Source organism: Ceratotherium simum, chromosome 8, assembly GCF_057802395.1.
Source record: "Ceratotherium simum simum isolate JZ-2026a chromosome 8, ASM5780239v1, whole genome shotgun sequence".
NCBI lineage: Eukaryota > Metazoa > Chordata > Mammalia > Perissodactyla > Rhinocerotidae > Ceratotherium > Ceratotherium simum.
The window spans coordinates 85348457-85370959 of NC_141907.1; the positions used below are offsets into that span (position 1 = coordinate 85348457).

The following is a 22503-nucleotide window of genomic DNA, read 5'->3' on the forward strand; positions in this document are numbered from 1 at the left end:
GGCAGGTGTCCCACATAGAGGAAGATGGGCACAGATGTTAGCTCAGGGCCAATCTTCCTCAGAAGAAAGAGGAGGATTGGCAACAGATGTTCACTCAGGACTAATCTTCCTCACAAAAAAAAAGAAGAAGAATAACCCTTAGGTTTCTGGCTTGAGCAACTGTTGTGGATGGTATTCCATTCAGCGAGACAGGGAGCCCTGGGAGAAGGATTCGGATCCCAAGTGCAGTGCTAGACATACTGAGCTACAGGTCCCTGTGAATCAGGCGGTGAAGATGCCAAACAGGCAATGGAGTATAAGGTCTGGAACTGCAGAGGAGTCTGGATGAAGACACAATATTAGGAGTCACTGAAAATTCGACTGGTTATTGCAGAAATGAGATAGTCTAGAGAGGGTATAAAATAAGAGGAGAAAAGTGTCTAGAACAGAGAGAGGCTTGAATAATATAACTTTTTTTGTGTGTGGGTGAGGAGGACTAGCCCTGAGCCAACATCCGATGCCAATCGTCCCCTTTTTTCTTGAGGAAGAGTGGCCCTGGGCTAGCATCCGTGCCCATCCTCCTCTGCTTTATATGGGACACCGCTACAGCACGGCTTAGCAAGTGGTGCGTCAGTGCACGCCCGGGATCTGAACCTGCAAACCCTGGGCCGTCGCAGCAGAGCGCGTGCACTTAACCACTACGCCACCGGGCCAGCCCCTGAATAATATAACTTTTAAGAGGAAGAGGTTGATTAGATTAAAGAGACTTAGAAGGAACAGCCAGAGATGTAGGTGGAAAACAAGGAGGATGATGTAGAATATTGCTGAGAGAGGGGCTGAAGCGATGGGTCTCAGCATCCAAGCTGGACAGAGAAGGAAGCACAGACGAGGAGACTTGTGTTGAAATGGAAAAAGCAGGGGGTCAAAAGACAGATGCTCCCTAAGAGAAGATGAAAAAAATAAAATGTAACAACTGAACACGTTCCCAAGGAATTCAAGGAGCAGAGGAAACAAAGAGACCATGATAAAAGATGCCTTGCTGATCACCATAAGGACAGTGAGAAAGTGAACAAAGACTACAAGTTTCACAGCACTGCCTATCAAATCTGAATACAAAATATTCCTTGGCAAGGAACAAATCAACTAAGTAAATTCCTGATTTATAGGAAGTCAAGAGTTCAGAAACAAGAGACTAATCCTTAAGAGAGAAAAATGTGTAAGAGAACCTATAACATAAATTTGAGGACCAGTGTGTGTCTCTCTCAGTTCTTCTCTTAGTAACAAGGCACACATCTTCCTGAACCTTAAGGAAGCAGTGGCTGGAGACCTTTGACTATAGGAGGCAGATGTACAGAGTGAGGCGGACATTCTCTTTAATGTACATTCCTGGAGGAGCCAGTAGGTATACGAGAGATTTTAGGTATCAGTAAAACATAAGGGGGATACAGCCATGTTTAACAAATAGCAGAGGCTTGTGTTTAGCAAGCAAGAGAGGAAATAAACCAATATTATGAAAACCTAGTGTCCAAATAACTTCCCTATCAAGACTGGCAACTACTTGCCTGAGTCTTGTGTTGACTCAGTAAGACCGGCCATCTAAGCAGCACTTTTACCAAACTGCACAAGCACGTCTTATATCTCCAACTGGATTAGTTTTGCTACAGTTGAATGTACTATAAACATGCCTCCTCTTCTTCAACCCTAAATATCCAGTATCTCACTTACTTTCCCTAAAAAAAAGAAAGAAAAAAAAAAAACCAGATGGAGAATAATATTTCCTCTTTATACCCCACTCCCCACCTCTATCCCACTCACTTCATATAAGCTAAGCTGAGGCATTTTGCCAGTTACATACCTAGAAGTCTATAATTAGAGAAATAAGTCTCCAAAATAAATATCACCACCCTACATTTTGAATAGCTACACAGCACTTGATAGTATGCAAAGTGCATTTACATCATTATTTCACTGTATCTTCATATCAACACAATCAGGAAGGAAGGGAAGGGATTAGCTCCTTATACAAATTATGGACTTGCCTAAGATCATTCTGGGTTTATAGAGCCAGAACTCAGATCCAAGATTCCTGACTTGGTCTCCAGGTCAAGTCTTTTCCCACTGGACCACATCAATCTAGCCAGAAACACCGAGAGGCAGCTCATCATTCTGGCGAGTCCCCATACTGAGAGAGCAGAAACCCGGGTCTGGCTCCTGATTTCAGAGACAAAGGACTTGGTTCTATCTAGATAACCGGAAAGTATATTTTAAATGCCACAAATTGAATAGAGGGTAGAGGGAAAATACGACATGGATAGATGTATAACATATATATACACCTTTACTGATGACTGGAAAAGTAAACTTTTCACATTAGGATCCAAGAAGTCCTCATTTTGATAGAAGGTTAAAGATGAGCGAAGAGAGGGAAGAAGTATAACCTCTAGTATTCAAACAACTGTGCCATTTGAAGCCAAAGGCAAAAAAAAAAGATGAATTTTATACAGAACTATAAGTACACAAGTATTCCATGAAATACCTACTGCTCAGTTACAGACTGCTCAGTTATAGTAGTATGAACAAATGGTTATTGAGACACTGACACAAATTTGCATAGGTTGAATCAAACAGGAGGAGGAAGTATAATTTTGACCTTAGTACTTAAATTAAGGAAATGTAATTTATTGGTAAGTCTATTTAGCCTAAAGAGAGCTACTTAAATAATTAGAATTTATCAACTGAGGTTTTAGCTAACCAGTGCTGGAAAAATACACTTAGTATCTTTGCAATGAAACCAATGATTACATTTGTTGTTAAAACAAACTAAATGCTGGGCCAGCACAGCGGCTTAGCGGTTAAGTGTGTGCGCTCTGCTACTGGTGGTCCGGGTTCGGATCCTGGGCGCGTACCGACGCACCACTTCTCCGGCCATGCTGAGGCCGCATCCCACATACAGCAACTAGAAGGACATGCAACTATGACATACAACTATCTACTGGGGCTTTGGGGAAAAAAAGGAGGAAGACTGGCAATAGATGTTAGCTTAGAGCCGGTCTTCCTCAGGAAAAAAAAAAAAAGAGGAGGATTAGCATGGATGTTAGCTCAGGGCTGATCTTCCTCACAAAAAAAAAAAAACAAAAACAAAACTAAAGGCCAAGTGCTCAAAAAATTAAAAATAGAATTACCGTATAACCAAGTAATCCCACTTCTGGGTACATATCCAAAAGAATTCAAAGCAAAGTCTCAAAGAGATATTTGTATATCTGTAACATAGTAACATTATTCACAATACCCAAAAGGTGGAAGCAACCCAAATGTCCATTGACAGATGAATAAACAAACAAAACTTTGTGGTACGTACATATAATGGAATATTATTCAGCCTTAAAATGGTCGGAAATTCTGACATATTCTACAACATGGATGAACCTTGAGAACACTATGCTAAGTGAAATCAGCCAGTCACAAAAAGACAAATACTGTTTGATTCCACTTATATGAGGTACCTAGAGGAGTCAAACTCATAGAAACAGAAAGAATGGTTGTTGCCAGGGACTGGCGGGAGAGGAAAATGGGGAGTTGTTTTTTAATGGGCATAGAGTTTGAGTTTTGCAAGATGAAAAAGTTCTGGAGATTGGTTGCACAACAATGTGAATGTACTTACTACTGAACTGTACACTTAAAAACAGTCAAGATGGTAAATTCTGTTATGTGTATTTTACTACAATTAAAAAATTTTTTAATAAAAAACTAAATGTCACATAGAATACTAATTCAACCACGAATTAGAATAAATCCAAGTCATCTAGACTGAGATCAGACTCAAAGGAAAATAATCACCTTGTGGATTTTATCTTTTTGTTAGATGTTATGAGAACCTAGCAATAAAATACAACAACATGTCAGCAAATATATTAATTTTGCAGAAGGCTTCCCAGTAACAAGAATCACTAATAAATACGAACCTTACAGTCTGGTGAAAAGTTTGAGAAACCTAAACGTTAAAAAATAACTTGTAAAGTTATAGTATCAGTCACATATTTTTCTTCTTTTCCTGATGTTACCTAAATTCTGAAGCCTGCTTCAGGAAGGAAACCTAGAAAGACAAAGATTTTCCACAAAAATTCATATAATCTTTTCATTCTTATTTCAAATTTTCAAATCCCACTAAGGCGCAGGAAAGAGATGCCCAACTTCTGAAATACCATTGGAGTCTTCAAAGAAGCATTCCAGATGCCGGCACATCCCACCCTCAAGGCTAACGCCCCACCCACTGGCAAAACCATTACCTTTCGAATAAAGTTGACATGGCATTCGCCCTTCTGCACAAGCGGAGGGCAGCTTGGGGGCACCTGGTAGCAAGTGTGAGCTTTGCTCCGCTGGGCTGCATACAACACTGGTGACTGGAAATGCAGCTCGATGGAGTTCACGTCCCCGACCAGACCAGTAACATCAAAGCTCTGAATTACAAGGAAAGAAAAGATGTGGATGTAGCCTTGTATGTAAAATTTTACATATAGGCAGAATGTATGAAAGATGCATAAAAGAATTGAAATCTTTAAGTTTATCCTTTTTGCAGGAGAAAGCACTTCTCTGAAACAGTATAACTTAGTTGCCTACTCCTAGTTCTTTTTTTTTCTTTTTTTATTGAGGTAACATTGGTTTATAACATGATATAAATTTCAGATGTACATCATTATATTTTGATTTCTGTGTAGATTACATCATGTTCACCACCCAAAGACTAATTATCATCCATCCCCATACCCTAGTCTTAGTTCTAACTGAGCACATTCTCCTACCCAAACGTAGATTTCTAGGATTCTCCTGCTATCTTTACAGACAGACGATGGTCCTAGCAAACGGAGCAATCAGAAAATAGCTTTAGCCCTGGAATGTCTGCTCTGGCTATTTACATACAGCCTTGAACTGCCACGGATTTCCTAGATGCTTCACGACAACTAGCTCTCTGGTATGAACGGCATATATTTCTAAGTCTAAGTCATTATTTTTGTTTTGAAAAGTATACCTTTGAAAGAGATGGGAGATCAGGATACGATCTCCTAAGGTAATTATTCCAGAAAAGAAGGAGTATTTTCTCTTAAAATGGTTTGTCTATTGTCATTTCCCATGAAACTCTGGATCACAGATAATAGAGAAGGGAGCAGCATCTACTGAACACTTCTCAAGTGCCAAGAACTGTGCCAATCATTTTAGATAATGAGCTTATTAAATCCTCACAATAACTCCATAGGGTCTGAATTGCTTTCATCATTCTACAATGTGGCAATTGAGAATAAAGTAACTTACCCAGAGCTTCAAAGAGCTTGGACCTGCCTGCACAGGCAACGAAAAACTTACCTTTCTCTCATCACAAGGGCAATTAACACGCAATTAACACGTACTCGGGGTTTTTGACCTGATGTCATGACATACTTACGTATCTTCTGAACATGTTGTCTGTTTTCCCAATAGTAACATTATTGAGCAGGACTTTTGTAACTGTATCAACACCCTCAAAAATCAAATTTACTTTTTGCCATTTGCTAAAAAAGAAAAGATTTTTAAAACAAGATGTATAAAATATTAACTTAGATGAGTCTTTTTTTTAACTAGTTAAGAACTAAAGGAATAAATAATTCACAGAAAATATACATTCTTAAAAGGCAGTTTCAGATGAAATTTCCAGAAGCATTGGTTTAATACATTTTTATGTTGAATGATCTGGCATATCTTTCTTTATATATATATATATTTTTTTTTTTTGGTGAGGAAGATTGGCCCTGAACTAACATCTGTTGCCAACCTTCCTCTATTCAGTATGTGGGACACTGCCACAGCTTGGCTTGATGAGCGGCATAGGTCCACACCCACAATCTGGGCCTGTGAACCCCAGGCCACCAAAGCAAAGCATGCGAACTTAACCACTACACCACCAGGCCAGCCCCTCTTTCTTCATAATATTTTAATCACCATAAAATCATGAGCACAACTTACAATTTCCAAATGCACTGACTTTTTTTCTAGCACTTCACAAAGTTCTTATGAGAACCAAGTTAAATAACAGACACAAAACGTTTTTATAAACTATTACTTTTACTGACCCTATCTAAGAAAACACATTAACCAACTAACAAGTATCTATGAGTGACTATGATGTGCCCAGCACTCTGCTAAGCCTTACAGGGAACTAAAACGGTCTCTGAATTTAAGGAGTCTGCAATCTGGTTGGCATTCAAGCCTAAAACACAGAAAGTAAAGAGAAAACTTTCAATCTCTTCGACTTTGTAGTACAGTTTTGTTGGACAGAATACAAGTGCTATCACAGTTTATATCATAAGGAAAGACTTCAAGAAGGAAAGAGGAACTTAAAGAAGAACAGAATAAATAAAATGTGGCATGTCTCAAAGACAAAATACTATTCGGCAATAAAAAGAAATGAAGTACCGGTGAATGTGACAACATGAATGAACTTTGAAAACATTATGCTGAGTGAAAGAAGCCAGACACAAAGGACCACATACTGTATGATTCCACTTATATGAGATTTCCAGAAAAGACAAATCCATAGAGACAGAAAATAAATTAGTGGTTGCGTAGGGCTGGGATATGGATAGGGGAGAGGGGTATGGAGAATGTGGAATGACTGCTAATGGGTGTGACTTTCTTTTTGGGGTGAGAAAATGTTCTAAAATAGATTATAGTGATGGTTGCACAACTCTGTGAATATACTAAAACCCAATGAATTGTACACTTTATTTTCTTTTATAATTTTTTTTTCTTTTTTTGGTGAGGAAGGGTGGCCCTGAGCTAACACCTGTACCATCTTCCTCATTTTGTATGTGGGACGCTGCCACAGCATGGCTTGATGTGTGGTGTGTAGGTCCACGCCTGGGATCTGAACCGGTGAACCCCGGGCCACTGAAGCAGAGCACGCAAACTTAACCACTACACCACCAGGCTGGCCCCTGAACTGTACAATTTTTTTTTTTTTTTTTTTTAATTTTATTTATTTATTTATTTTCCCCCCAAAGCCCCAGTAGATAGTTGTATGTCATAGCTGCACATCCTTCTAGTTGCTGTATGTGGGACGCGGCCTCAGCATGGCTGGAGAAGCGGTGCGTCGGTGCGCGCCCGGGATCCGAACCCGGGCCGCCAGCAGTGGAGCGCGTGCACTTAACCACTGAGCCACGGGGCCGGCCCTGAACTGTACACTTTAAATGGGTGAATTATATGGTATGTGAATTATATTTCAAGTTTTTTTTTTTAAATGAGTAGCAATGCCTAGGTAGAGGGTAGACCCCCAAAGGAAGAGTAAAACCAAACAAGGAAGTGCTAACAGCATCAAGAACATCAAGGTAACAGGCTTGATTCGGGTGCAGAAGTAGTGCTGGGAAGCTAAGGGGAGAAGGCTGGATAAGTCAGCAGGGCAGAAGGGATACAGGATATCAGCAACATTAAGCAGTATTTTCACAGACAGGCAGAGAAGACTAAACTTGATTTTCCAATCAAAAGGAAAACACTATTGTAAAATCAGTATTTTAGGAAGATGAGTCTAATGTTTCTACATAAGAAAGACAAGAGAATAAGAAGACAAAGAAAGAAATTTACTTAGGCAGCTTTGGCCTAATTCCAGGCACTCACCAATAAAAGCCTAGGCAAAGGTGGAAACTTGGAAAAAGGGGCTGAATCAAGAGAAATGACAGAAAAAATTAACAGGACTCAGAAACAGATCGAATACAAGACGACGAAGAAAAAATATGATGAGTCAAAAGCACCTTAGGCATAGAAGACTGGAAAAATGGTGTTACATTAAGAGAAGCAATGAGGCTGTTAGAATATAAAGTAAGCTTTAGTGAGAGTCAGCTGATTAAATTTTGGATATGTTGAGTTCAAGGTGAAAGAGGACCCCTAATGGAGATATTTTAAGTATTATCTGGAAATAAGAGCCTGGAGCACAGTAACTCTGTGATATTGAGCACCATAATTCTAGCTTTATTTCTTTTGTAAGGGGGCTAGTAAATAATTACCCAAAAAGTCATATAAAAGGGACAGAAGGATTTTTTTTTTTTAATTTAGCAATAATGGTGGTAGATATAATTGGGTTACATTACCGAAAACTATACCAGGCTTTTCCTCCCGGTCTCATGACATAATATAAGGCCAATGCCATAGTTTCTCGTAACACCCCACCAAACAAATGACGTATTTCTCACCTTACTTGACAATATTATAAATATATATACTCTTATTGATTACCAGAGGCAGGGAGAAGGAAATGCAAATAAGAGAATTGACTCAGTCTAGGTGACTGCATTATAATCACTAGAAAAATGACTGAATAAGACATAATTTAGTGACTGATGATCAGAGGCACCATCCTCATATACAAATCAAAACACCCGTGGCCGAGTGGTTAAAGTTCCCCAGGCTCCACTTCGGTGGCCGGGGTCCGTGGGTTTGGATCCCGGGCACAGGCCTACTCCACTCGTCAGCCATGCTATGGAGGTGACCCACATACAAAACAGAGGAAGAATGGCACAGATGTTAGCTCAGGGCTAATCTTCCTCAGCAAAAAAAAAGAACAACATAAATCACATATTCACTTTTATAGTACAAGGCTTTAATCTGACAACTCTGATATGCAACCTAAACTAACAAAAGATTATTGCAGAGACAGAAAAAGAAGAAAAGCTCAAATAATAATAATTAATTAATATATAGATATACACACATAAGTACCTAATGTCAAAGGGGATTCTAAATTCCTTGCTATAGGTCCAGTTATCCAAGGAGATCCATCTGTAGTCAAGGTCATTAAATCTGTAGTATGGATCCTGCTGACAAAAATTAGAGGAGATAATTAAACACGCAAAAATACATTAATTAAATTAACATGAAATAAATTATTAATGATAGCTATTTATCACCTGAAAATTAATAAACTCTTGACCTAGAAGTACAAGCATTTCAGATGCTGGCACATCCCGCCCTCAAGGCTCACGCTTCATCCATTTAAGAGATCACTACCTTTCAAACAAAGTTGACATGGCATTCGCATACTAAAAATACTAAAAAATGTAAAAAAAAAAAAAGTCCAACAAAATACCTGAAATGAAAGAGCTCTCGGATATAAATAATATAGTTTCGTTTACAAAGAACATGTGTGGAGATTAAGATTGGCTTCCCTCGTGAAAAACAAACACAGACCCTCCCAGGTAGGAGCAGAGAACAAAAGGCCTTCCCTGTGGTTCTCACTTTGCTTATCTCTGCCACTATCTCTGCGGAGCTCGAGGGGGAATGCTTCTCCCGTACTGCCCAAAGGTCAGCAAAACATCCACTCCTTGGATTCGCTTAGCATTTCCAAAGTTATGTTTCAGCTTTACTAAGTGAGCACAAAAAGGATCTCTACAGAGAACACACAGGCAGCACTGACCCCAGCAGACTTACCAACTTGAGGTCAGCGAACTCCACCCCCAGGCCAAATGCAGCTCACTGCCTGCTTCTGTGTGGCCAGCAAGCTAAGAATGGACGTGTCAATAAAGACAGTTTTCTTGGAGGACAGCCACGCCCACTCCTTCACAATTAGCTACGGCAGCTTTCACGCCACCATAGCAGAGTTGAGCAGACGTGACAAAGACCATACAACCCAGGAAGCCCAAATCGTATCCAGCCCTTGACTGAAAATGGCTGCAACCTCCACCCTAGATGACTGGCACGCTGGGTGTTCACAGATACTGTTCCACACAACTGCCCAGCCCCCAGTCCTCTCTTTCATAATCCTTAGGTCTTTCTTCTCCGACTCATTTTCCACCCTTTATCTCCCAGATGAGGGCTTCCAGCTAGGAGCAGAACAGAAAGCGGTCAGCGCCAGCTTTTCGGGTCATCTGTCCGTGAACAGCACCACGGCCACCCAGAGGGCAACTGTGGGTAGGGCTTCTCCCCTCTGACTGGGACAGGGCCAAGGGCGATTTCCTCAGAGACTACAGGTCCAGATGGAAAAAGAAAAGCCAAGTTGGTCTAAGTTCCACAAAGGTCAGGGCTGGACCACCAAGTCAGGTGGGCAACAGTTAGGTGGGCACCTGCCCAGAGCACAGATCTGCAAGAGACCCTACTACATCACTGGGTGCACATCCAGACGGAAAGAAGGGAGCTGCCAGAAACTGCTCCTACTGGAAGAAAGATTCTGGTAAGCTACTAGGGGAAGGAGTGGTTGATGAGATTTCTAACAACTGATAATCACCAAACTGACTTTTAAGGTTCTGCTAAATGGGGTGTACCAGGCCCAACCAATTTGCTTCCTTTTCTGTTCCTCCCCTACACATGGACTCAGCCTCTTCAATGAACAAACACGGAATAAATATTTAAGGACACAAGGCTTGAAGAGGCACCTAATCACTAGCCTGCCCATGTGTCTCCACCCAGCCCTACTGATAACTCTACACTGTGGACTCAGTCCAATACAGTTAAAAATATCATGAGAAGGAAGGTGTGAAGCCTAATGCAGTTGCAACATGCCAACCTGCTAAGCCTTGGGGCTGGCTGGTGATCTGGCTTGCTGGGCACGAGTCCCCCCCACTCCTGTCTCTGGGCTCCTTGAAGGAAGACACATGTTGAGTTTAAGAGGGCAATCTTCTCAGATATATTTTTCTCTAAACAAACAGAATTTAGATGTTAAAATTGTTGCCTTACTTAAAAGAAGCCAATCTGAGAAGGCTACATACATACCACATGATTCCAACTACATTCCATGACATTCTGGAAAAAGCAAAACTATGGAGACAGTAAAAGGATCAGTGGTTGCCAGGGGTTAAGGGGGAGAGAGGGATGAATAGGCAGAGAACAGAGGACTTTTAGGGCAGTGAAACAACTCTGAATGATACGATAACAGTGGACACATGTCATTATACATTTGTTAAAACCCATAGAAAGGACACACCAAGAGTGAACGCTTGGGCGGGCCCTGTGGCTTAGCGGTTAAGTGCGCGCGCTCCGTTACTGGCGGCCCGGATTCAGATCCCGGGCGCGCACCGATGCACCGCTTCTCCGGCCATGCTGAGGCCGCGTCCCACATACAGCAACTAGAAGGATGTGCAGCTATGACGTACAACTATCTACTGGGGCTTTGGGCAAGGAAGAAAAGGAGGAGGACTGGCAATAGATGATAGCTCAGAGCTGGTCTTCCTCAGCAAAAAGAGGAGGATTAGCACGGATGTTAGCTCAGGGCTGATCTTCCTCACAAAAAAAAAAAAAAAATAGTGAACACTAATGTAAACTGCAGACTCCAAGCGATAAGGATGTGTCAGTGTAGGTTCACTGATGGTAACAATGGTACCACTGGGGGCAGGGGGGTGGTGTTGATGAGAAGGCTGCGCATGTGTGGGTGTATATGGGAGCTATCCGTATTTTCCACTCAATTTTGCTGTGAACCTAAAATTGCTCCCCAAAATATAATCTATTAAAAAAAATTTACTAAGGGAAAATACCTTAACCTCCCTAAAATAAAAGTTGCAGAGGCTCAGATTACATTTATAATAACTATTCCAAATGCTAAGCAACCAACTTTATTCGGTTCCAGACTGGTCTGACCTCCTTTGCTCACATTAAAATTCTAAGTCTTATTTAAAGCAAACAGCAGCTCAAACACTACGTCTGATGACTAAGGACCCACGTACATCGCTGAGTTGTTAAGCAAACCCACGAACGCTAAAATCAGTAACAGTATCATTTGTTGACCATTTCCTAGATATCAGCCTCCAAGAGAGGCACTCACACACTCTTACCCGCATAACAAACATGCGCAGTAAATACCGTCTTATGAGGAAGAAGAAAAGATCCAAAAGGTGCAGTGACTTTCCTGAGGTCCCACGACTAAGCAGACGTACATCCAGGAACGAAACTAACTCAGTCTACTGCCAAGGTCTGCATTCTCTCAACCAGACCACGGTGCCTCATGTGGTCTGCTCACACTCCTGGACCAGATGACAATGCAACAACGAGAATAACAACAGCTGAGAGGTACCGCCTGTGACCCGATGTGGTCAGTTTTATCATCATTCCCATTTACTAACAAAGAGTCCAAGGCTCAGAGTCAAATGGCTGTTGAGTGGTGCAGTGCTGATTCAAACCCAGGAAATCTGGCTCCAGAGTCCGTGTTTGATCATTACCTGATACTGCCATCAATGTCACAAATACCACCAATAGTAACAATGTCAGCACTACTACCAAGAGGGAACCAGGAGATATACATGCCATGTGGGGTCTGAGCTAGTTATTTATAATTGATATCTATTATACTTATTGTACATCAACAAACTGCACGTCATCAGACCACGCAAATGACAGCATGAGTCTCATCTTCTCTGTAAGCTTCTGAACCTCAGCTATTATATCTACTTATAGACATACAGACTCCCTAACCGGGCATCACTTTTCCACTCCCCAGTTCTGCTTCAGTCCAATGCCTGATTGTATCCCAGACATAATTACGTCAAATGGAGTTAAACGAAAAAAAAGGAAGTCTGTAACTGTTTCATTTACAGATATTGTTTTCTTGGACTCAGGCAAAAAAAAAATAAATGATGTTTAAGAAAACATTTATTTGGGGCCGGCCCCGCGGCTTAGTGGTTAAGTGCGTGCACTCCGCTACTGGTGGCCCGGGTTCGGATCCCGGGCGCGCACCGACGCACCGCTTCTCCGGCCATGCTGAGGCCACTTCCCACATACAGCAACTAGAAGGATGTGCGGCTATGACATACAACTATCTACTGGGGCTTTGGGGGAAAAATAAATTAAAAAAAAAAAAAGGAAACATTTATTTGAAAACAGGCAAAACTAAACAATATATTAGGATATACAGATATTTGGTAAAACCTTAATTTGTAAAAAGCAAGACAATGATAATTCCAGCTAGTGGGCACCTTAGCGGGGAGGTGGGCAATGGGACAGGAGGGGCAAGGTAGCTGCAATGGGATTGGGAATGTGCAGGCTCTTAAACTGGGAAGTGGGCGCACAGATATTTATTTAGTTTTTAGACTTCAAAATTCACAAACACACACGTGCATATAACTTTCCATGTATCAAATACTATATAAGAAAAAGAAAAAGAAAAGAAAATATTCATGGGAAGCTAAGCTACCCTCAACTACAGAGGGGTATTTACGCTACACTCTCCACAGCTCAGTTTCTCCATTGCCAAGAGGAGCTTCAGCTGTGCCTCTCACTTGAGGGTGCAGAGGCACACGAAAGACCGAGCTCAGGAGGCAGTCCAACACTGTGGTTGGCCTTAACATCGTTTTTTTCTGAAGTCCTTAAAGTAATAAACACTTCTTCCCATCTAACACAGCTCTAGTGAAAAGGGTTGTAAGTTAAGGAAACTCCTTATTATCTGACCAAAGAGGATTTAAAAGGAGAAACGAGACAATTTTCTGAGCGCACTCCTAAGTGCCAGGCTAGAACTCATGAAAGATTAGGACAGATGCCTGGAGAGAGACTCGTGACCGCTATGAAGGCTCAGAGGAGGAGGAGGTCACACTGGCTCCGGGAGCGAGGCTGGGCCATTAAACAGATCCTCAGCCTTAGCTGCTGCCTCCGAGACAAGCCGGGAGCAGGGGAGCTGACAGGTGAAACAGCAGTGGGGAGCAATCTTTTTTGCCTGGGTTCAAGTCCTAGCTCAGCTCTCATACCTGTGGAACCTTAGGAAGCTCGTATAACACTCTATACTTCTGTTTTCTCAGTTCTAGAGTGGAGGTAATAATAGCATCTCCCAGGATCAGTATGAAAATCGCAAGAGGTAACGTACAGAAAGTGCTCAGAACCGTCCTGGCACATAGTGAGCATTCCACAACCAATTGCTCTCACTACTACAGGTACTGACCTGAAATGATTTCTAAGACACAGTAAGTTAAAGAAAAAAGTCAGTACCAAATGATATACATAGAACGCTACCATTTGTGGGGACAAATATATATAAATCTGTATATGAGCTATGTCTCTACATGTTTATAGACATATATCACAAGATATACAAATATACACAAGAAACTGATCACCAGTGGTTGTTTCTGTGGAAGGGAAATGGAAAACCAGGAGAAAGGAATGGAAGGAGACTTGCTTCTCATTATATATTCTAGCTTTAAAATTTTTTATCATTTATATCCTTTATATACTTCTAAAAGTCATTAAAATTAACTCACTTCTTTAGAAAAGAAAACAATAAGCCAGGTTGATAGCAGTATAAATGCTTATAAGATGTTGTAGGATGGACCTACAAGATCCAGCAAATAACAATATATGCGAGAAAAAAAACAAAAAAATGGCATCAAAATTCCGGGTCTCGTTCACTGAGAAAATATTTGATGCTTTTATTAGAAATAGGTAAAATAAGAGAAACTAAGGATTGGGAGGAGTGAGAGAAGAGACATTTGAATATATTGAGTTTCTATATGCCATGAAGACATTCAGGTCGAAGAGTAGATAAAATTTCCAGCTACAAATCAGGAGAGGGTGGTAGTTAGAGACTAAGGCATTCTGGCACAGAGGTGATGGCTGAAACTGAAAGACTTCCAGGAGACAGAGAAGAGACAAGAAGTGATGTGTGGACTGACCCTCAGGAAATGCTCGCACTTATCAAGAACTTTCAGCAAATGAGATGCTTTTGGTGGTATATTTTGAACAATAGTACATTGTGCTCTTGCCACTGTCTTCACTGGATATCTTTAAAGTAAAACAATGATGATTCCCTTTGTTTACTATTTATTCTTCTTGCCAACAGGCATCTGGGATGTGAAAAGAAGATCCGGGTTGAATCTCTGCCTCACCATTTAGATGCATGATCTTAGTCTATAACTTCTCTGAGTCTCAGTCAATGTGAATAAAGCCATCTTCTTCACAGAGTTGCTGTGCGAATTATAAGAAGTGCACCAGAGAGCACCAAGGACCGTGCACTGCACATGGAAGACAGCCAATAAACACTGAATGAAGACGAATTCGAGACTAGGTTGGCGATATGCACTTCCACGTGGTAGGGACCAGCCAGCACTCACCTCAAGATTCAATCCTCAGATGACCCTTTGGTTCCCAGTGTCCGGCATGAGAAGCAAATCCTCCTATGCCCTAAACACACCCCACGGGGCATCAAAGAAGCCTACATCCAGGTTTAAGAATCAGGGTTTTTTTAAGATATCTTTTTTTAAAAATGAGGGCTTAAAAACCTCATGGTTCTCTCTTCCCAAAAATTGAGTGACATTATTAGTTGGTGACTATTTTTGCTCAAATTTAAATTTCAAATACAGAGTCCTTAGCCAATTTATCTCCTTAATGTCACACACGGCTTAAGCAGTCAAACTTTTAGAAGAAGACATACAGATCTTTAAATGGTTCCTTTTCTAACAGCTTTTGAGATTATTTTACATCATAAAATGATCAAAGTCAAACATTCCATTCTTAAGTCCTCTGTGGAAGGTTAGTATACCAACCAGAAAAACTACTCTCTACTTTAAGAATAAATTTATGTTTAGTCATTTGGGACCATAATCATGGGAACTGCTTCTCTGAAACACTTCAAAAAGATTCAGATGGGTGACAATGGTATTGTGGTTAGAGCTCCATACTGAAATTTTGAGCAGGAAATGATGTGATGTCTAGGACTGCTTCAACATAAGGGTGGCACAGCAGACAGGGGCAGGAGTAAAATTAGCTGAGAGTTGATAACTGTGGAAGCCAGGTGATAGGTAAATGAGAGTTCATTTTTCTACTCTATTTTCATATTTGTTTGAAATTCACCATAAAAAAGTTTAAAAAGTATATTCACATGGCAGTTTCATCTTGGCTACTTAAAGAATACATTTGAAAATATACATTTATGCACACTGATGTACATATTTTACTAGAATGTATTTATGAGTGATAATCTACAGATTAGGTCCTCCATGGACAGACTCATGGCTCCTTGGACAAAATGATTACAACTAACTTGTTAATCACATGTATAGCTATCAAATAATCTTATAGTTTATATTTTATAAATTTACACATATAAAAAATATCCTTCTCTGGGGCCGGCCCGGTGGCACAGTGGTTAAGTTCACGTGCTCTGCTTTGGCAGCCTGGATCCCGGGCGTGGACCTATGCACCGCTTATCAAGCCATGCTGTGGCGGTGTCCCGAATATAAAGTAAAGGAAGATGGGCATGGATGTTAGCCCAGCGCCAATCTTCCTCAGCACAAAGAGGAGGATTGGCAACGGATGTTAGCTCAGGGCTGATCTTCCTCACACACACAAAAAATCCTTCTCTGACCATTTGTCCAAATTACATGTGAAGAATATAAAGTAATAATGAAATTTAGAGAAAAAGTACTAAGCATCTGATGCCTACCATTTTTTAGAATATGTGTATGTTTTTATATATTTATAATACATTTTATTCTATTTTTAAGTGTAGATTTTGAGTAAGAACACATCTTAATAGTTGAGTCTATGCAGTTATTAAAAATTATTCTAGATCTATATTTATAGATAGTTATAGAGAAAGATGTTCACCATATATTTTATTTTATTTTATTTTTTTTTTTTTTTCCTCCAAAGCCCCAGTAGATAGTTGTATTTCATAGTTACACAGCCTTCTAGTTGCTGTATGTGGGACACAGCCTCAGCATGGCCGGAGAATCGGTGCGTCGGTGCGCGCCCGGGATCCGAACCCGGGCCACCACCAGCAGAGCGCGCGCACTTAACTGCTAAGCCACGGGGCCGGCCCTCACCATATATTTTAAATGAAGATGTAACTTACAAAACTATCTTAGGGATTGATTTCATTTTTATATTATTGTATTTGGTTGTATATACTTAGAAAAATCTGGAAAGATACACATGAAAAATTTTACATTGGTTACCTCTGCTGCTATATACTATATACTCTGCTTTTAATTGTTTTTTTCCTTCTTCTTTTATTTTTTATGTTTTTTGGCATCAATTTTTTTGTACAATAAGAATTAAACATTTATAATTCTTTTTAAAAGAATTTAAAAGAGGGGACAAGAAAATTATATTAGTATATGAGAATTTCATGCATGGTAAAAGTAGTGTTTTATATCAGTGGACAAAAAAATTGGTCAAACCATGGGATACAAAACACTGATTAGCTATTTGAAAAAAACTCAAATGGGTTAAAATTTCAAATATAAAAAAGGAACTATAGGGGCCGACCCGGTGGTGTAGTGGTTAGGCTTATGGACTCCGCTTCGGAGGCCCGGCATTCTCGGGTTCAGATCCCAGGCATGGACCTGCACACCACTCATCAAGCCATGCTGTGGTGGTGTTCCATACACAAAATAGAGGAAGATGGGCACAGGTGTTAGCTCAGGGACAATCTTCCTCACCAAAAAAAAAAAAAAGGAACTATAGAGATACTAAAAGGAGGAGTACATGTAAATATTTATTTAATTGGGAGAGAGAGAGTTCAAAACATAATACCAAAGAGAGAAACAATAATAAAAGAAAAAAACCTTACAAGATTTCAAAATATAAAACTTTAAAACATCTATATGACAAAATACATCATTAACAAATGGGAAATTTTTGAAAATATATAGCAAGTAAAGAGGTCTAACATATCTAAATTTAAAAAGATGAATAGCCAATAGAAAACTAGATAAAGAACATGAATAAGTAACCTCAAATTAACAATTTTAACATGCAATAAACGAATAAAAGGTGTTTAACCTCACTAGACAGTAAATTGTTTTTGTTTTTTAAAATGATATCCAAATCTAGCATCTAAAATAAGCAATCTGATAAAATGATGGTGGGAGTGTAAAACTGGTACAACTTTTATGGAGAACAACTCAGAAGTACATATTAAAAGACTAAAAAAGTACATACCCTTTGATTCAGCAATTCCACTTCTAAAAATTTGTCTAAGAAAATAAGGATGTACACTAACTAACACTTAGTTGAAAGGATCTTCATCAAATGATAGAAAAAAATTGGGGCCGGCCCTGTGGCATAGCGGTTAAGTGCGCGCGCTCCGCTGGGGGCGGCCCGGGGTTCGGATCCCGGGCGCGCACCAACGCACCGCTTGTCAGGCCATGCTGTGGCGGCATCCCACATAAAGTGGAGAAAGATGGGCATGGATATTAGCCCAGGGCCAGTCTTCCTCAGCAGAAAGAGGAGGATTGGCATGGATGTTAGCTCAGGGCTGATCTTCCTCACAAAAAAAATAATAAATTTAAAAAAAAAAGGATAGAAAAAAATGGAGTCAGAAAACCATTCACAGTAAGTGATTGATTATACATGATGGCAAATGTATACAATGGAATAAAAAAAAGCCATTAAATACAATTTGTAGGAATATGTTTACTGCACTGTAAAACTGTCACAAAATATTTAGCATAAAAAGTTGTTAAACTGTATATTTAAATACTTATCATAAATGTGTATACACAGACAAATTCTGAATGGATACAGTATATTTTTAAGTGTTAAGAGTCATTATCGCTGGAAGCCAGGTCTCCAAGTTTTCTTCTTCTTACTTATCTATATTTTCTAATTTTGGCACACTGAGAATATCTTTTTAAAAAAAAGCTTTTCAAACTTCCACCACTGAGGAATTGCACAGGAAGGCTGGGAACATTCTTAACAAGGGCCCCTTATCAAAGTACTTACATGTCATAGAGGTATTAGGTTTTCTGCCTCACTAGAACGTGACCCCCCCCCCCAGGAAACAGGAACTGAGTCTTACTCATTTCTTTTTTATTTCTCATGCCTATTTTAGTGTGTGGTATAATAGTAGGCTGAAAAAATGAATGATAACCTTTAGCAGGGAGCCCAAAAGACTCTCCTAGACACCTAAGATTTAGATTCTGTATAGGAAACAGTCACCTATGAAACACCCAAGGCTGGCCACAGAGCCTCTCGGGAAATGCGAATTCCATTTAACCAACTGCTCAGACCGAAAAATCCTGATGTTTTCCTTGACTCCTTTCTCTCACACCTCCCACCCAATCCATCAACAAACCCAAGTGAACAAATCTTGTTGGTCCTACATTGAAAATGTGCTCTCACTACCATTCTCACCATTTCACTGCTGCCACCCTGGTCCAAGCCAGAAATCACCTCTCGCCCACACAAGAGCAATGGAGCCCCCTTCAGGTCTCCAGGCTTCCACCTGATGTATCGTCGTCTTCACACAACAGTCAGAATGACCTTCTAAAAGGCAAATCTAATCATGCAACTCCAAGCTCAAAACCCCCAGCAGCTTCCCATGACAAGCAGAACAAAATCCAAAGTGTTCCCACGGTTTACAAGCCCTGCATATTCTGCCCTAGAGGCCTACTTTGAATTCGTCCACCTCCTCTCCCACCCTCAGGGCTCCAGCCACACCAGACTGCCCACTATTCCAGGAACTTGTCAAGCACGTTCCCACCTCACGGCCTCTCCCCTCCCTACTTCCATCACTTTTTCTTCTTTGCTGGGAATGCGCTTCTCCTTAAAACTGACCTTATCAAAAAAATCTCTGCTTAAAAGTCACCTTACCAAAATGGCTATCTTTAAACACTTTTTTTTAATAGCAATCCTTTCCAACCAGCCTTCACTCTCTCTTCCTTTAACCTGCTTTATTTATCTTCAGTGCACCACCTGTCATTATATCTTCTATTAATTTATCATCTATTTTCTCCACTACAATGTCTATTGGCACAAAGACTTTTTCTTGACCACTCGATTTCAAGCACTTAATGCCTGCCACATTGGAGGGACTGAGTAAATACTTATGAGATAATTAGGTGAATGAATAAATAAATGACTTCAGCAAGATATGTTTCAAGTTCTCATGTAAACATGGTATTTGAGCCAGTGTCTGCTCCAAACTATAGAATATTCTCTGAGGTCAACACCAAAAAGGAATGTTGTAATACAGCAGGTGGAATAACAACATCTCATTACTCAGTAATGATACTGATGTTGATGATTATTGTCAATAGGCCTGGAGCTCCCCAGTCCCCAAAAAGCCTCCCCATCTCTCATCCGACTACCATTTAACACCCACATCCACCTTGTTGAAACTTAAAGTTTTTCTAAGAATTTACGAACAGATTTAACAGACATTGTAAACTACTGCCATGAGGAAAAGTCAGTTATTTCATACCATAAGCAACCTCATTCTCGTTAACTAGTAACCCAACATTGTTTCTTGACATATAGCCCTGTAACATGGAACAATAATCTGACTTGCTAAAACCACTAAGTATTTCCCATTGGCTTAATTCTATCAGTAAAATGAGACAAGGAGAGACCCTGCAAAATTCTCAAGGCCTGTGTAAATGAAGCCTCAGGGTATCAAGGTCAGCTGTGCACTATGTTACAAGTAGTTTGGTAACTAAAAATAAAGCACTTAAGGGCCGGCTCCGTGGCTTGGCGGTTAAGTGCATGCGCTGTGATGCTGGCGGCCCGGGTTCCGATCCCGGCGCGCCCAGAGGCACCACTTCTCCGTCCAACCCGAGGCCGAGTCCCATGTACAGCAACTAGAAGGATGTGAACCTATGACATACAACTATCTACTGGGGCTTTGCGGGGAAAAAAATGAATAAATAAAAAAATCTTTAAAAAAAAAAAATAAATAAAGCACTTAAGTTTGAGAATTATTTACTTAAAAAGTAAACCAGGCCATGGTTAGTGTCATTTACAACATTCACTTCCTTTCTGATATACGTTCTTGAAAAAAGGCTAATGCATACCAGGTCAGAAATTTTGCATAACCCTAGTTGACCATCCTGTCATTTAAGTAAACTTTGAATGGTACTCCTGACAGTCAACAACAGTGCGTCAAAAATACATGATTTTTCAAAACACCAGGCTAAGTGTAGCATCGTGCAGAACCCAGGCTGTGGAGTCATGTCAGCCTGGGTTAGAAGTGCATTTCTGCCACTTAGTTACTGTGTGATCTTGGGTAAGTTCTCTAACTTCTCTGGGCTCCATAACTCCGAAAATACGGATAAGAAGACCTATTCTGTAGAGCTGTTATGAGGATTAGGCCAATGCACGCACCATTTATCAAGTACATCTCGTCCCAGGCAAAGAGGATTAAAGAATGGGAAAACGAGGTGCAGCAGAGGGACCCGCAAAATCAGCGGAAGGTGGAAGTCTGCAAACCTCTGCAGGCAGGCAGCCAAGCAAGAAAACATCCTCCACAAGGAGTCTATAAATTGGAGCAGCTTTTGGGACACACACATCCCATGCCCTGAGAGGAAACAGCCCTTTCTTCATATCCCAACCAGCCTTAACAGCCATTCGCCTTTCCACTAGCACTGACATTCCTCACCTTACACCTGTAGGTCCCATTCTCCGCAACCCAAGTGCTGCCTCCATCCCAAATCTGACTCCCTGAAGCCTAAAAGCGAAAATAAAAAACTGAGACGTTACTGAATGTAGTCAACACTTGGCAAAAGACCATGTCCCCTGCAGCGTCCCGGTGGCTGAAACAGTCGTCCCCTGCCTTACAATCTGTCAGCGACAACGTGTCCTCTACACACGCCTCGGTGAGAACCACTGCAGTAAGGAAGGCTCGGCGGAAAGACTGTTCGCGCTTGAACTCCGCCCGGCAGAGTACCGACGTCCCAGCGCGGCCGGCAGGCTCCACCGAGCCCGACTCCGCGGGCCTGTTCGCCAGCAGGGCACAGACTGCCGCGGCCTTCGCCCCCAGACCACAAGACGCAGAGGGGGAGTCGATGCGCGGAGGAGGAGCACGGCCCGGGCCCAGGGCTCCCCTCGAGGGCGGCGGGGGCCGCACACAGTACCTGGATGAGCCTCCGCTGGAACAAGGCGCTGTGCACGCAACCGGGGACGTCCCCGGGCAGCTCCAGCGAGCCGTTCCCGCTGCGGATCCTCCAGCGGCCCCGCAGGCTGAGGGTGCGCGCCGCGGCGCTGGGGCCCGCCCAGCAAAGCGCGAGCAGCAGAAGCAGGCGAAGGCGCATACCGCGAGCCGGCCGCGGGCACCCAGACTCGCCGGACCCCGCGCTCCAGGAAACCCCCGTCCGCTCGAAAGAAGGCCCGGCTCTGGCTCTCCCCGCCCCGGATCCCGGCCCCGCCCCGGGCCCGCGGAGCTGCCGGCTGGCGGTGAGCGCCGGGGCCCGCGGAACCGCGGAAGGCGCGGTGGCGGGTGCCGCCCCTGCTGCGCCGTGCACGGCTCCGGGCTCGGACCCTGCGGTCTGCGCTCTCCTCGGCGCTTACTCTTCGGCTGTTTCGCTGGCTGAACCGGAGGCGAAAACCGTGCGCGGTAATTGGGACATACGGATCTGTGGGCGCAAAGTTGGGCAAAGCCTCAGGGAGCTCAAGGACAGACAGTAGCATGGGGAGACCACAGCTAGAGAGGCTCCTCACTGCTTCGGAGAACCGAAACACCAAGACACCACCACTGCTGTTCCCCCAAATTTCCCCAGACCCTCATCCAGCTGCAGGGTCCACCTGGTGGTGGTAACGCCCACCTCCTGCAGCTCCACAGGCTGGTCTCAGAGCGGACCCGGTCCTTCCAAGAGT

The 22503-nt window shown here is 41.9% G+C and overlaps 1 protein-coding gene across 2 annotated transcripts in view; it reads right to left on the reverse strand.

Annotated features, from left to right (window-relative positions):
* The window catches only part of MANBA (mannosidase beta), a 129452-nt gene extending 107464 nt beyond the window's left edge, over positions 1 to 21988 (reverse strand). The window contains exons 1-4 of one of the 2 annotated variants that reach the window (XM_004431004.3): positions 21765 to 21988; positions 8719 to 8813; positions 5417 to 5522; positions 4266 to 4436 (exon numbers count right to left, since the gene is read on the reverse strand). In XM_004431004.3, the coding sequence (XP_004431061.1) occupies positions 4266 to 4436; positions 5417 to 5522; positions 8719 to 8813; positions 21765 to 21941 (549 nt within the window). In that variant the 5' untranslated portion in view covers positions 21942 to 21988. Of the gene's footprint in view, positions 1 to 4265; positions 4437 to 5416; positions 5523 to 8718; positions 8814 to 11759; positions 11791 to 21764 lie in introns of those variants that run through there. The other variant, XM_087434651.1, reaches the window with a different exon arrangement.
* Between the last annotated feature and the right edge of the window lie 515 nt (positions 21989 to 22503).